The sequence below is a fragment of the Hydra vulgaris genome, chromosome 13 (genome assembly GCF_038396675.1).
Source record: "Hydra vulgaris chromosome 13, alternate assembly HydraT2T_AEP".
Taxonomy (NCBI): Eukaryota; Metazoa; Cnidaria; class Hydrozoa; order Anthoathecata; family Hydridae; genus Hydra; species Hydra vulgaris.
The window spans coordinates 48,305,210-48,320,527 of NC_088932.1; the positions used below are offsets into that span (position 1 = coordinate 48,305,210).

The 15,318-nt window shown below is 27.3% G+C and overlaps 1 protein-coding gene across 1 annotated transcript; it reads right to left on the minus strand.

The window, feature by feature from the left end:
- Positions 1-13,659: 13,659 nt before the first annotated feature.
- Positions 13,660-14,813, minus strand: LOC136089958 (uncharacterized). The gene is made up of 2 exons (XM_065816060.1): positions 14,719-14,813; positions 13,660-14,514 (listed from the first exon to the last, which is right to left on the minus strand). The coding sequence occupies exon 2, from the start codon at positions 14,284-14,286 to the stop codon at positions 13,660-13,662; it is 627 nt and encodes a 208-aa protein (XP_065672132.1). The 5' UTR covers positions 14,287-14,514; positions 14,719-14,813.
- Positions 14,814-15,318: the final 505 nt, after the last annotated feature.

Genomic DNA, 15,318 nt, shown 5'->3' on the forward strand with positions numbered 1-15,318 from the left:
AATCTTTTCATGCTTTTCTGCTTATAAATTTAATTTTTTATTAACTTGTCCTCCTATTAATGATAAAACACCTGCTCCTAATGCTACACCTTCTCATGCGATAGCTACTGGTGCTGCAACTATTTTTGCTAAATTTCAATAAAAAATCAATAGCTGAAATTATTTTTACAGCTCTATGATTACTTTTTACTTAATATATTTCTCTTTTCTCTCTCACTCTCTATTTTCATTTGAACCTCACTAATTGTGTTTAGGCGATATAGATGTGCACTAATAATCTTATTTTCTTCATCAGGTGCACTTGGAATATTTGGATATAATTTATTAATATTTTTACCATTTTCAGTATATCTGAATAAATATTATTATATAGCTTTTTGCAATTAAACTCCATTTTAATAAGTAAAAATAATTTTTTTTTAATTTTTTTTTTAAAAATTATTTACAATAAATTCACAAAACATAAACTATCCCCTTTTTTAATCAATATATCAGAATCAGAATTATTAACAACATTTATCATAATATCATCAACAGTCTCTGATATTACAGAGTTTTGTAAACTTAACATTTTTAATTTAAGTTTTTCTTTTAATGAAACTAACGCAACACCTTCATTAACTACTACACCAAACTTTAAAAGAATATATTGATGTGATAGAGACTTTGTTTTAATGTTGCGTACAAATCATAAAAGTATATTCAAAAATGGAATATTAGCAAATGGTGAATTTGGTCCTAATAATAAACCTGATCCTGTTGATGTATATCCATTTCCACTACGTAAGTACAATACATCACCTATAAAGCCACCTTTACTCCATGGTCTCAAATATAAGCCATTTCCTGCAGCAGTCATTTTAATTCCTTTTCCGTTCTTTTTCATGTACACAACACCCCTTCCAGCAATTTTATCAACCATAGCTGATCTAGCTGCTGAACCTACTCCTGATAATAAACCTGTTGTAAGAGCTGGAGCAACGCTTGATAATAAAAATCTTCCAGCTGTACCAAGGAAAGGTAATAGTGCTCCTAGAAATCCACCCTCTATTTTAGAATTGTGAATGAGTTGCACTTTACTTAGATTAATTATCACAGCAGTACCTTTCTCATATGCTTTCGTAATTTTATTCAATTGCCTTTTTTTTACAGCTAATACATGATCACCATTAAGATCTGAATAGGCTAATTTAATACTAGCTCCATAACCATCTTCTTCATTAATTGCTTTTTTAATTTTTTTCAATTGCCCCTCTAAAATATTTACTTTAATATTAGTATATTTACTCATTTTTATATGTAAGTAAAGTAATTTAAAAAAAAATTATTTTACGACTTATCTACTTCTCTTATATGAAATCTAATAGTTACTTCTTCTTCTCGTAAATCCAAAAGATTTCTATCTTGATCAAGCAATCTATTTTCCATTCTTGATATTTTTTTTAGTATTAATGGTGCATAAGTTACGTAATTCGGCTTTTCAATAATTTTATATCCAGAACCGTGTAAAATGAATATATAACATTACTAGTTGCTCTATTTACATACGATGATTCTATTATATCACTAGGATCTGGGTAAAATGAATATATAACATTACTAGTTGCTCCATTTTCATACAATGATTCTATTATATCACTTGTTACTAGTATACTATTAACACTTATTATGTTTACTATATTAGTTCCTATATTGGAGCCTGCTGAATATATTCCACTGCCAAAACCAAAAACAGTTCTAATTGAATTTGAAGTTGTAAAATCAACTTTATAACCAGTTGCAATAGTTAAAGATGCTCTTAATGTATTCCTATTTGCTACAATTGTAATATTTGCAACTGCTGAAGTTGCATCACGGGTTACTATCATAATTGATTGGATATAATTATTTATATCAGGAATTTCATAAGATCCAACTGGAATGTTTATATCCTTCCAAGTTGTTCCATTAATTGCGCTATATCTAAAATTATTGTTTGAAGAATTAATATTAAGAAAACTGTAAGATGTATCTATACGAACTAGAACCATTTCATATTCTCTGTCTTCTCTAAATTGAATAATAGGATTATAAATAGCTCTTAATATACTGCTATTTCCGCTCACTAATAAACATGTCATTTTTATATAAGATTATATTTTTTTCAACAATTTGGTATATAAAAACAATTTAATCCACTTCTATATTTTCCATAATCTTTTTTAGAAGATAGATCTATAATAACAAATCCATGAGGCTCTCACCATGCTTTTTTACAAAAAATTTTTAAACTCATCTTTTTCCATATTACTTGAAACATTATCATTATAAATGTGATTTAAATTCTTTGAATCTTGAGGAAATAAGCAAATAAAATTTGTATTTTCTCGTATAGTTTGCCTAGGTAACATAAAATAATTTTGTGCAAGATAGAAACAATCTACATTACTATGTCTTCCTCTTATATAATATTTTTCACACTTATTTTGCTTTGTTAATTGTAAATCATCAAATATCATCAAATTATTCTTATGAATATCTAGATCTTGAGGATCTGGTACATCTTCTGCCGTTTCAAAAAACTTACACTCCATATCTGTTTTCTCATTTAAATTTTTTGAAATGTCTTCAATTGTAAGCGCAAGGTTTGCATTTATTTTTTTTATTTGGTCTTGTAGATTAAATAGTTCAAGAATATATTCTTTTGGCAATTTTTTTTCAAAAGATTGCTTTAATATTTTGTATTCTGGTTAAAAAAGAGATTTTCCAAAAACTTGTAAATTATTATAGTCTAACCAACCAGGTCTCAAAAGTAAATTCAATAATAAAGTAGTTTTTCCACAACCCGACTTTCCAACAATAATTCCTCTTATACTCTTAGGAAACAACTTATTATTATTTCTCTTATTGCTATTCGCATTCCATGACAAATCTATAATATCCATTTTTTTATATCAAGATTTTTTATATAAAAATTTTTTTTATATATATAATATGTACTGCGTTAAATGTAGAAAAAAAACAAATCACTAAACTTGCAAAATGTTGTGAGTAAAAACAATAGAAATATGCAACGTGGAAATTGCACTATTTGTGGAAAATTAAAAACTCAATTTGTATCCTCAAAAACAGGAGGAGATTTAGTGAGTTCGATTAATTCAGCAACACGTAAAATAAAACTACCAGGGTCGAAGTTTCCAGGTGAAATGCATTTACCTGGAATGAACTTTGCAGGTGCTGGTACTAATTTAGATGAACGATTAACTTCTACTGACGCATATAAGGAATGAAGTAAACCTATAGATAGAGTTGATAATGCAGCTTACCATCACGATCTTGCTTATAAATACTTGGATGATACCGCAAAAAGAAATTTACCTGATAAAATTATGATATAAGAAATGGATTCTATAAAAAATCCAACAAAACGTGAAGGAATTGAACGTGGTATTATAAAACCTATTATAGCATCTAAAGCAAAATTTGATTTAGGTCTTTCAGACCCATATAAATTGGGTATTGAAACTACTCAAAAAAACTACAAACGATCAGTAAAAAAGAAGAAGGTAAAGACATGAAATGGACTGACGAACTTGCAAACGAACTTCATAAACCAGTTGTAAAACATTTCAGAAAAAGAAAAGTGATTGTAAATGGAATCGATGAAATATGGGCTGCTGATTTAGTTGACATGAAGAAATCTTTTTCCAAATTTAATGACGGTATAAAATACTTATTAATGGTGATAGATGTTTTTTCTAAGAATGGATGGATTGTTCTATTGAAGAGTAAAACTGGAGTTGATGTTGCTAATGCTTTAAATAAAATCTTCCGAGAAAAAAAGTGCCAAAAAATATGGGTAGATAAAGGCTTAGAATTTTATAATAAACATATTAAAGCGCTTGGTGTTAAGTTATACTCAACTGAAAATGAAGAAAAAAGCTGTGTAGTTGAACGTTGGAATAAAACAATGAAAGATAAAATGTTTAAGTACTTTTCAGCTAATTCTACTAGAAAATATATTGACGTTTTAGATGAAATGGTAAATAAATACAACAACACAAAGCATTCTTCCATTAAAATGACACCAGTTGAAGCTAGCGATAAAAAGAATGAAAATATTGTTTGGTTCAATCTAAATGGAAATGTACGATCAGAATCTGTAAGACCAAAGTTTTCAATTGGTGATAGAGTTAGGATAACTAAAAAGAAAGGAACGTTTGAAAAAGGATACACACCTAGATGGAATGAAGAAGTTTTTACAGTGTCACAAGTTCAGTTGACAGATCCGCCAACTTATAAAATAACTGACGATAATAATGAAGAAGTGCAAGGCACTTTTTATGAAAAAGAAATGCAAAAAACAGATCAACGCATATTTATGATTGAAAAAGTTATTCGTAAACTTAAAAACAAATCATTAGTAAAGTGGTATGGGTATCCTGATTCGTTCAACTCATGGGTTGATAATAAAGAATTGATAAGTTTAATTAATTAGGACATGCTTTCTTTTACGCTTAGATTTAACTTGTGAAATTGATTTAAAAATAAAAAAATTTTTATAAAATTATTTTTATAAAAATAAATTTTTAGGTCTTTCAGACCCATAAGAAGTTGCTCATAGTTTGTAAGAGAGTTTGTAACCAAAATTTGGTTGATATATATTATTTTGGCTCAGTTGAAATGGTTGAAATATGATATTAGAATATGGAGAGGCATATGGTTTTGAAAAAAATTATGAGAATATGGATAGGGATATAGTTGAAAAAAAATGAGCTAGAATCCGTTTTTTATACTACTATTGAACTCACGTGATATGTTTACATATTGCACTAACAACATCAAAGAAATAAACTTTATTTTTATTTCAAGTGAAAGTTTGGTTGAAACAAGATTATTACAATCTGAACAATTTAAAAATGTAAAAACAATACCAGGAACAAGAGACTTTCATGAATTTATTCCTGTACGTCAAAATGAAATTAAGATGAGATACTGCAGTCATGACACTATGCCTAGTTTGACTTACATGTTTAAAAATTGTGAGAGTAAGGTGATGTGCAAAGTTGATGTGGAATTTAAATTTATGTACCAACATGGCCCTTGAATCTTGAAGTAAAAATTAAATTTTTAAGATTAGTAGTCAAAAAAACAGCTCATTTTTTTTTTTTTTAGATATTTATATATACTTTAAGAATATAATTTTTAAAAGTTAACATCTTAGATAAGCTTTTATAAAATTTAATTAAGTTGAAACATCTGGTATAGTATGTAAACCTATCCTCTTTCTTATAATAAATTACAATATTTCTAGGGGTTATATATACCCTCGTTATTCAAGTAATATAAAAAACTGTTAAAAAAAAAAAAAAAAGAATATGAAGTTTGGAAATATATAGATCATAACCTTTTCTGTAATTCTTCTTAAAGTAAGCATGTTTACTTTTAAATTTTATTAGAAATGCCAATTTACTCTTATTGATTTATTAATAAATATAAAAAATTATTGTTTCTTAGTATAATTTTATGGTTTAAATTTCAAATTATGATATAATATAGTCAAGATAACAGCTTATGTATCGACATTTACTTGTAACTAAGGACGTTGCTAGGACATTTACTTGTTACTAGGACGTTGCTTCAAACTAGCATAACTTCTAAAATATTCCGATTTGTTTTAAACAACTTTGGGAAATTCTTCTTAGCGTAGTTAAGTATCTTTGTTGCAAAAACTAAATTGTTTAGAGATAGTGGGTTATTTTTTTGAATTTTTGTTGTTGTTTTGACATGGAATTTTTCGTAGTGCTTTCGTAATAACGTATCAAAGCGGTAGGACCAGACGATAATAGTTGAAATATTAATATTGGTTATTATGATATCATTAAAATTTTCATTTAAATGTATTCAGTTAATCAATTAAGCAAGAAAAATTTCCAGATGTTTTCAAAATAGCTAAAGTCAATCCAATCTTTAAAGGATGAGAACTAACAAAACTCAAAACTATCTTTCAAATTTTAGTTTTTCCTGTTTATTCAATAAATAATAACAATAAATTATTGTTATTATTATTATTACTATTACCATTAGTTCTTTTTATTTATTCAAAATAAGTTTTACAATAAAAGCATGAGTAAAATATATATAATAAAAATTACAACTTTTATTTAACTTTACAATAAGATTGCAGATACTCCGAGAAGATCATAAGATCTTGTCATCGAGAACTGACTAAACAAATTTTGAATAAATAATAGCTGTTTAATAATACATATATAAATATTCACCCATAAATACATATATAATTATTTACACACATAAACATGCAAACATTTAAATATATACACTTTCACATACATATGTACATTTACACGAATGCATACATACATACATACATACATACATACATACATACATACATACATACATACATACATACATACATACATACATACATACATACATACATACATACATACATACATACATACATACATACATACATATATATATATATATATATATATATATATATATATATATATATATATATATATATATATATATATATATATTTACATATATATATATATGAATATATATATATATATTTATATATATATTAGGGATATGACTTTTTAATTTTTTTTCAAATAAAATGTTTCCTGTATCATAAATCGATGAACTTTTACCTAAAATCATGAAAAAAGGCCCAAATAGCTTTCTGCAACAAAAAAAGGTCACCCCCAAAATAAAAATTTGATTTACCATTTTTATACATTCATTTTTGACCGATGTTTTAATCTTAAGCTTAATTCTCAGCTTAATTCTATTTATTTCATTATTTTGTTATGAATTTATAAATATAACGCCACACGTTACCATGGCAACGAAACGGCCGTGTGCCGGCAAATACTTTGAACTGTTATGTGATGACGTCATTGTGTTACCACGGTGATATAGACGACTGTAACAGACTGTAGAAGATTATAGAACTTAGTAGAACATTCTGGAAGCTCTAAATAATTATATAAGCGAGCTGCTGTCAGAGCTCAGTGTTGATAATGTGAATAGTTCTATGAAGTACTCTGCGTGTAACTGAGCTAATAAGGAACTACTGTAGCGAACTAAAGACGCTGTAAGTGTACGAAGTATAAGTAGTTGTAGCATTATCGTTAGGATACGGACTGGATTATCGAACTGTTATCAACATTGACTGGATTATCGAACTATAATTGGATTACTATACAGTTAAAGTATTTTATTAATTAAACGACTTTATTAAACGGATATTTACGCTCAGCTATCCGTAAAGTCGTAACAATATTATATGATGTCTCACAAGAAAAGTCATACCACAGTAACAAAGAACAAGAAGACTTGGACTAAAAATTTGGTGAGATTTCAAGAGTCACACAGAAGAAGAGGAAGCGTGGCTGTAGAAGAACATTCACTCGATGAAAAATCCAGAATACCACTTCAATTGCAGATCGTAGGAAGATACCAGTTTCTCGGAGCATATGTTAAAGGAAGAAAAGAACGAATAGACCAAATTTCTAAGGAAATTACAAAATTGTGGGACAATAAACTGAATTTTCCACGTGTGTCTGATCAAGTGATAAGAGCAAAGCTTATGAAGGTGCTGAAGGTCTATGATGAATGTGTCAAGCGTGGAAAATATGATGTTCTCAATGCATTATTTGACATCACGAAAGTGAATGGCCAGTGGTTATCCTCGGAAGATAAACGTCTATACCACCTACAAAAAGAAAGTAAAGGACAGGTGGGGTACTCAACAGGACAAGTGGCAAGTAAAGAAACCATTCACCCTTCCAAGAGAAGGAAAGTCCAGTCTGGAACAGCAATACCTTCCACATCACAAGTCCTGTCTACCACAGACAGTGGTACTGAATCTGAAAACTGCAAAAGTAAGAGTGAAGATGATGAAGACGACGACGGTGATAAAGACGATGATGAGGACACTCAGAAAAAAACTAGAAAGCACTACAAAAGTAAATTTGCTGTAAGTATGGTTACATCAAGTGGAGTTTCCACAAAGAAAGCTGCTAAAATATGCAATGTATTATCACAACAAGGTATTGATATTCCAACTCCAAGTCAATCAGCAATTTACAAGTCCATATTCAAAGAGGCAGGTAAATTAAAAAAAGAAATGATACAACAACTTAAAATGGAACAGTGGTCCTTACACTTTGACGGCAAACGAATAGATGATAAGGAATATCAGGTAGTTGTACTTCAGAATGAAAGAACTGACGTGAAACTTGATGCACTGCGTTTAAAAGATGGCAAAGCTGAAACTGTTGCTGAAAAAATTGCCAAACTTATTGATGAATACAATTTGTGGAATTCAATTAAGATGATCATTACTGATACAACAAACGTCAATACTGGGAAGAGAAATGGAGTTGTTGTGAAGGTGCAACGTATGTTTAAATTAAAGGGTGTCACAATACCACAATTTATCGGTTGTCAGCATCACGTACTAGACAGGATTCTCCGTCTGGTGATGGACGAAGAACTTGGGGGTGATACCAAATCTCCAAACATTGAATACCCATTTGTGTCTGAACTGTTGAATAAGTATGATGAACTGAAGGATAAGTTTGTGAATGGAACTGTAGAAATTCTTGATAAATCAGGGTGGAGAGACGATATGAAGTTTTTGTACCATTTAACAAGAGTGTTTAGGTTCTATGAAGAACAAAGAAACTTCCCTCTGATTCACTTTCAGAACATTCCTAATATGAGCAATGCCAGATGGAACTCAAGAGCCATTCTCGCCATTCTGGCGTTCATTCTTATGCCTGAAGCGAGAAAGAATTTGGAGAAGGTTTGCAGGTTCATTTCATATGAGTGGGCAGAACATTGGTTTAGTAGTCAAAAGTACAATGACAATGACTTCAAGAATTTATCTGATGTATTGAAGCCTTACAAAAAGGCATTGCAGTCATTCAAAAATCACTGGAAGAAAGAGCCATCCGTCATCGACATACCACGAAGTAATCAGATAGCTGAACGTGCAATCAAGGTGATGCAAGACCTGTATGCTTCCTGCAGAAAGAAAGACAAACTGCAACTTCGATTCATTATAAGTAATAAGCGCTAGACTCTGAGCATCATGTGACCCATGTACTAAACACAGTAGGCCTATAGACACAGACAGTTATGTATATTGTTGTACTAGACGCTTTGATACTGTTAATTTTGTAATACTTGTATAATTATATATCACATAATGTTTTTTGTTATATCACAGTACATGTTGCATAAATAAATAAAATAACAACAGGAGTATGACTCTTACAACATCTTCAGCCTTTAATATTCATTTACTGTACAAAAGTGTACCTATTTAAAATTCGATTTTTTGGTTTTGGGGTGACCTTTTTTCAAAATATGTCAAAATGAAACATCTATTCGTTCTTTTTACATAAAAGTTCATTGAATTACGATACAGGCCTAGTAGGTTGCAAAAAAGTCGTATCCCTAAAATATATATATATATATATGCATATATATACATATATGTATACATATATATATGTATATATATATATGTATATATATATATATATATATATATATATATATATATATATATATATATATATATATATATATATATATATATATATATATATATATATATATATATATATATATATATATATATATATATATATATATGGTTTTTATATATTTAAGAATCGTTTTTATATATTTAGGAATCGTGTTGATATTGATACAGATATTGAAAGAAATAGTTTAAAACTGAGTAGATGATATACTATATATATTTATACTAATTATATGCTTGATTCTGACTATTTGAAAGATTTAGACATTGCAGAATCTCATGATGAATCATATTTTTCAAATGGAAAACCTATTAATACAGAGAGTTTATCCTGATAATTCAATAGAATTCAATATCTTTAATTGACAACTTTTAGATTGTGCTATTCAAAGTAATTGGACCAGTACATGAGTTAATGAACTTCTTGAAATATTACAAAATCAAGGTTTGGAACTTCGTAAAGATGCAAGAAAAAATTTAAAAAACACCTATAGGTATAACTAAGTTATACCTATAGGTGTTTTTAAAATTTTCCCTGTATCTTCGATATAAACAGTTATTAACTGCTCCTAAAAAGTGTGATTTTATATACTCTTATTTTGAAATACAGGCAAGTATTAAGAACATTTTTTTTTGAGTTTTGTTATTGATGGTTTCCCTTTATTTAAGTTCTCTAGTAAACAATTGTGACCAATATTAACTTGCTTTGATTATTTTAATATTTGTATTGTTGGCATTTATTTTAATGAAATCAACCCTTATTCAGTAACCAAATACCTATTTTTTTCTTTGAGTTAAGACAATAATACAAAATGGTTTTCTATACAACAAAAAGTATAAATGTTAAGTCTTTCTTTTGTGCGATGTTCCAGCTAGATTGTTTTTAAAATCTTATAATGGTTACAACTTTTGTGAAAAGTGTTCCGTTTATGGAACTTATAAAGGAATAATTGTGTTTAATAAGAAAATTTTCTACCCACTTATCTATTATATAAATCAACTGTTAAAACTGGTTTAATTTTCTAAATTATACTCATTTGTTAGTGACTTATCCTACTCTTGAAATTTGAATCTTCTCCGAAAAAATATCACACAAATGAATAAAGACATTAGTTGTACCAGACATGTCAAAGTCTGCTTTAATTAATCCTTTAGAAGATAGATGTAGTCAATTTCTCTATTTCATTTATCGTTCTTTAAAAATTAAAAACAAAAAAAAATTGTAATTAAAATCAATATTTATATTTATTATTTGATAAAATTTTGTTTTTTAGTTACTTATGCAACTTCAAATAAGAATGAGAAAAATGTATTTAAAGATGGAAGTGAGTTATTATTTTTTTCTATATGAATGAATTTTTGATAATTTATGGTTTTTAGTTTTAATATTTAGTAAAAAATATATAACACAGCAAACATTTAAAAAGGAATTTCAGTGGACCTATATAGGCATTTTAGGTGGTTGCAGTTTTGGTCATCATATACTTAATGGACCATTAGTGGCAGCAGCCAGAATTGGATAACACAAATAACCACTATTTCACTTGTTGGAATGTTATCAGCTGGCCACTTAAGTAAATTACTAAGTAAATAATGAGTTAAACTCCATTTAACTTCTCAAAATGCCTGTATAGGTCAATTGCAAATCCATGATAACAATGTTTGCTGAGAAAGTTTCAATATGTAGTCATTTATTTATTGACATGTATTTTCAGGGTTCCCAATCCTGCTTAAAAACCTTAAATATTCTTGGAAAAAAGTCCTCCTTAAAAGTCCTTAAATAACCTTAAAAAATGTTAAAATTTTGCCGCTCTCCTTAATTTTTATAAATTTTATTTTACTTATTAATTATTAACTTTTCTATAAATTTTATTTTACTTATTAATTAATAATTTATTTATAAACATATATATGTATTGGTCAAATACATGTTTGTATTTAGTAATATTATGCTACATTTTTGTTTTGTATTTCAAAAACTCACATTACATTTATATGTATTTAAGTATGCATTTAGAAATCTATAATTGATGTGTTTGAAGTTTTTGTATTTAATTTTTTTTTTAATTAAAGAAATTTTATTTGATTAATTTAACCTTAAACTTAATTTTTATTTTTGCCTTCTCTTTTAAAAAAATAGAACATTTTTTTAGGTATGGTTTATTTTATGTAATGGTTAATGTAATATAGTTAATTTTATAGTTAAATAAGAAACTCTATTATGTATGTAACTCTATTTTTTGAGTTAATTTTTATGCAATATTTTAAAGGAGTTGTCAAGTATAGTATATATAGTATATATAAGTATAGTAAAGTTTTTTATATATATTTTTATAAGTAACAGGTTCTTTAATTCATTCAGCTCCTTCAAAATTTGAAAGTCTGTGATTCAAAATTTTGCTTTTTCCAAAAAAAAAAGTTAAAGAAAATATATCAAAAAAAAAATCAATGATAAATCTTTAAGTTTTACAAAGAATAATGTAAGTAATATTTTTTCTTGTAATAATTATCATGGATGTTATTTTAACTATATAGGTTTCTTTTTCTTTATAAATTTATTTTTTTAATACTCCACAATACTCAAAATAGCTAGTCAGTTCAGCAAGAAAAGAAGAGCATTTAAGATTTCCCTTTCCAAGGATGAAGTTAACAAGATTTTAAATTAGTTGTTTATATAATTTATAGTTTATTGCAAAAAAAATGACCTTTTAAACTAAAAATGAAAAAAGTTTATTTTTTTAAATTATAATTTCAAAAAAATCTTAAATAATAGTTTTTTTATAAAATAATTGTTATTTTTAGAATTTTTATAAAATTTTGCTTCTTTTGAGACCCAACATGATATACTTTTGAAAAACTTTTTTTTTTATAATATTAGGAACCTGTTTGATGTATAAGGGCCTTCTGGCACCCGTAAAAACATTTTTTATTCAAAAATTTTTTAAATCCAGTATTATTTTATTATATAAAACACATTTAGGGGTTGTCAGCTGACATTTTTAAAATAAGTTGTTTTTACCACCACCCTAATATATATATATATATATATATATATATATATATATATATATATATATATATATATATATATATATATATATATATATATATATATATATATTCATGAATATAAGATTTCAATTGCCAAAGGGATGAGCATATGCAAAATATTTCTAAAATAAATATCTTGCAAATGTGAGTTGAACACTTTACCACTACCCTACTACTGCATTGGTCCTAAATCCTAAACACTTTTATATTCCTCGCAATCAAAAAAGTAAAAGCAAGTACATTCGTATAAAGATGTTTTATTAACATCAAATGCATAACAAAAATATTTATTAAAAAACCACAAAGTCATTTTTAGTTTCAAAATATGGTCGAATTTCCCTGGATTTTAGTTTGGTCAAAATATATTTATGACGAGCTTCCCTGCCATATACTTGGTGACTAGCCTCTGTAACTAATTTGACAGCGCGTTCTACGCTCTGCGCATGAGAAGGAAATTCAGGTAAGTTCGGAACTTCTTTAGTTGCAATTAGTGCATCAATTTGGTGATATTGTTGATGCCGGTTCACTGCTTTTCTTAAAGTCAATTAATTCTGTCCAAGGTGTTGCTTGAAAGTCTATGTCAACATTAGCAATATTTGTAACATGGCATTCTTTATCTTTACTTGTCCTGAGTTTTTTAATGACTAGTAACGCCTGTTCCCTTATGTTAGAATCTTCATCTCAAAGCATACAATATAAAAAGTTCTCAGGCAATAGACACTGTGAATTTTTTTTTCAGATTTTTAAAACAAATGTTCTGTATTTCCTCATCTTGCTTTCTTATCTGCTCTGTCGTTTTAAAGAATATACTTGGAGAATCCATAAATTTAGAAGAACTTTTGATAAGAAACCAAATGTAAGCATACACTTGTACAATAAAATTCACAAGCCTTACATGCTCTAGATGCTTTAGTACGAGTATACAAAGCCATGATTCTAATTGCTAAAGTCAACCATCTTGCGTTGTTTAGTGGACCAATTTTTTTTCTAAAAAATATGGGATTGACAAACCTTTTAGAAATTCCAAGACATTATTCAAATAATAGTCTTTGATCGTGACTTAAATCATTAACTACTTCAATCTGAATATTTAGTATCTCCACTGGAGTATCAATTTTGGTAAACTTCACTTGTGGGTTAAAATGGAAATCTATAGAAACTTGCTTTCCAATAGGTCCTGAAAATTTATTTGGACACTTCGAACTTCCATCAACTATTTTGAATACTTTTCGAAATGGAAGTTCATTGTGATGTAAAGCACATCCAATAAGGTGTATTTTTCTTTCTAATTTCTTTTCTAAACATGCAACAATTCCAGTTTTGAAACCTGTATTGACATTTGTATTATCAAGAAGAAGGGCTTGTACTGAATTTAAACTATCATACTCTTTTAGAACGTTATATACAGTTTCACTTTGAAGTAAACCAGTTGCACCATTTGATGGAAGATTTTTATGAGAGAGATATGAACCATTTTTAAAACTATTTTCATTAGTAAAAGTTAAATGATGTTCGTTTTCAGTAACTCTCGACAAGCGAGTTTCTCCATTTTCAACGACATCCTTAAACTGAAGAACATTTTTATCATCTTTACCATCAACACCCAAACACACCAAGTTACTTAAGTTTTTATCATGTTGATCACCATATCTTGACATTATTTTCTTCTTTTCTCCATAAAACAACTCAAAGTATTATATTTAGCTAAATATCAACTAATAAATAAAGAAATATTTATATTTGTCTAACTTACATAAGGTAATAGTATTTACCTCTCAATTTTGCTTCGATCTACAACTTGATTCAAATCTCCATGTTTAATGGTTCCATAATCTAGAAGTAGAGCATTTGCTAGTGCAGCTGCAGCACGAGATGAGACATCATACCTACAAATAAGAAACTATGAAATAAATAAACAAAACTGAAAAAGCAAAGTATATTATCTATATGTGATCCCTTAACATTCTATATTCACCCTCTCCTACTGGGGATGAGCAATGGTGAAACTTATGATTTTTTTTTCACACTTTTAATATAGTATATATAAGAAATTCTCATCTAAACTTAATATGTATAAAAATTTTATATACCTGACAGCCTCCATTGCAAATCTATCAAGTTTAATTAAATTATATTGAGAACTTTTTAATGGATTATATTCTTCCTCAGAATCATTTACCTGTAAAAATACTTAATATTTAAAATATTAAAAAAAACAACCATATATCTCAAGCAGCACACTTTGTAGGGCCAATATTAAAAAATTGTTGAAACAAAGCTGTTTTAGCCTTGCCCCAGTGTGCTGTTGGCAATATATATATATATATATATATATATATATATATATATATATATATATATATATATATATATATATATATATATATATATATATATATATATATATATATATATATATATATATATATATATATATATATATATATATATATATATATATGGGTAGAATTCAATAAATACGGCTGCGTATAAACTTTTTTTAAAATATATATATATTTTTTTAATAATATATAATTATTTCGATATTTCGCTGACCTATCGTGATCAGCGTCATCAGGTATAATAAATAAAATAGTTACAAAGAAATCGTTATAGTAAAAACAAACCGTTAAAAAGATAACACTAAAAAGCCAAAATATAATACAAAAAATTTTCTCAAATAACTGACG

What these genes read in the sequence shown, in the direction of transcription:
- LOC136089958 (XM_065816060.1), bottom strand. Translation starts at nt 14,286, where the DNA reads ATGTCAAGATATGGTGATCAACATGATAAAAACTTAAGTAACTTGGTG.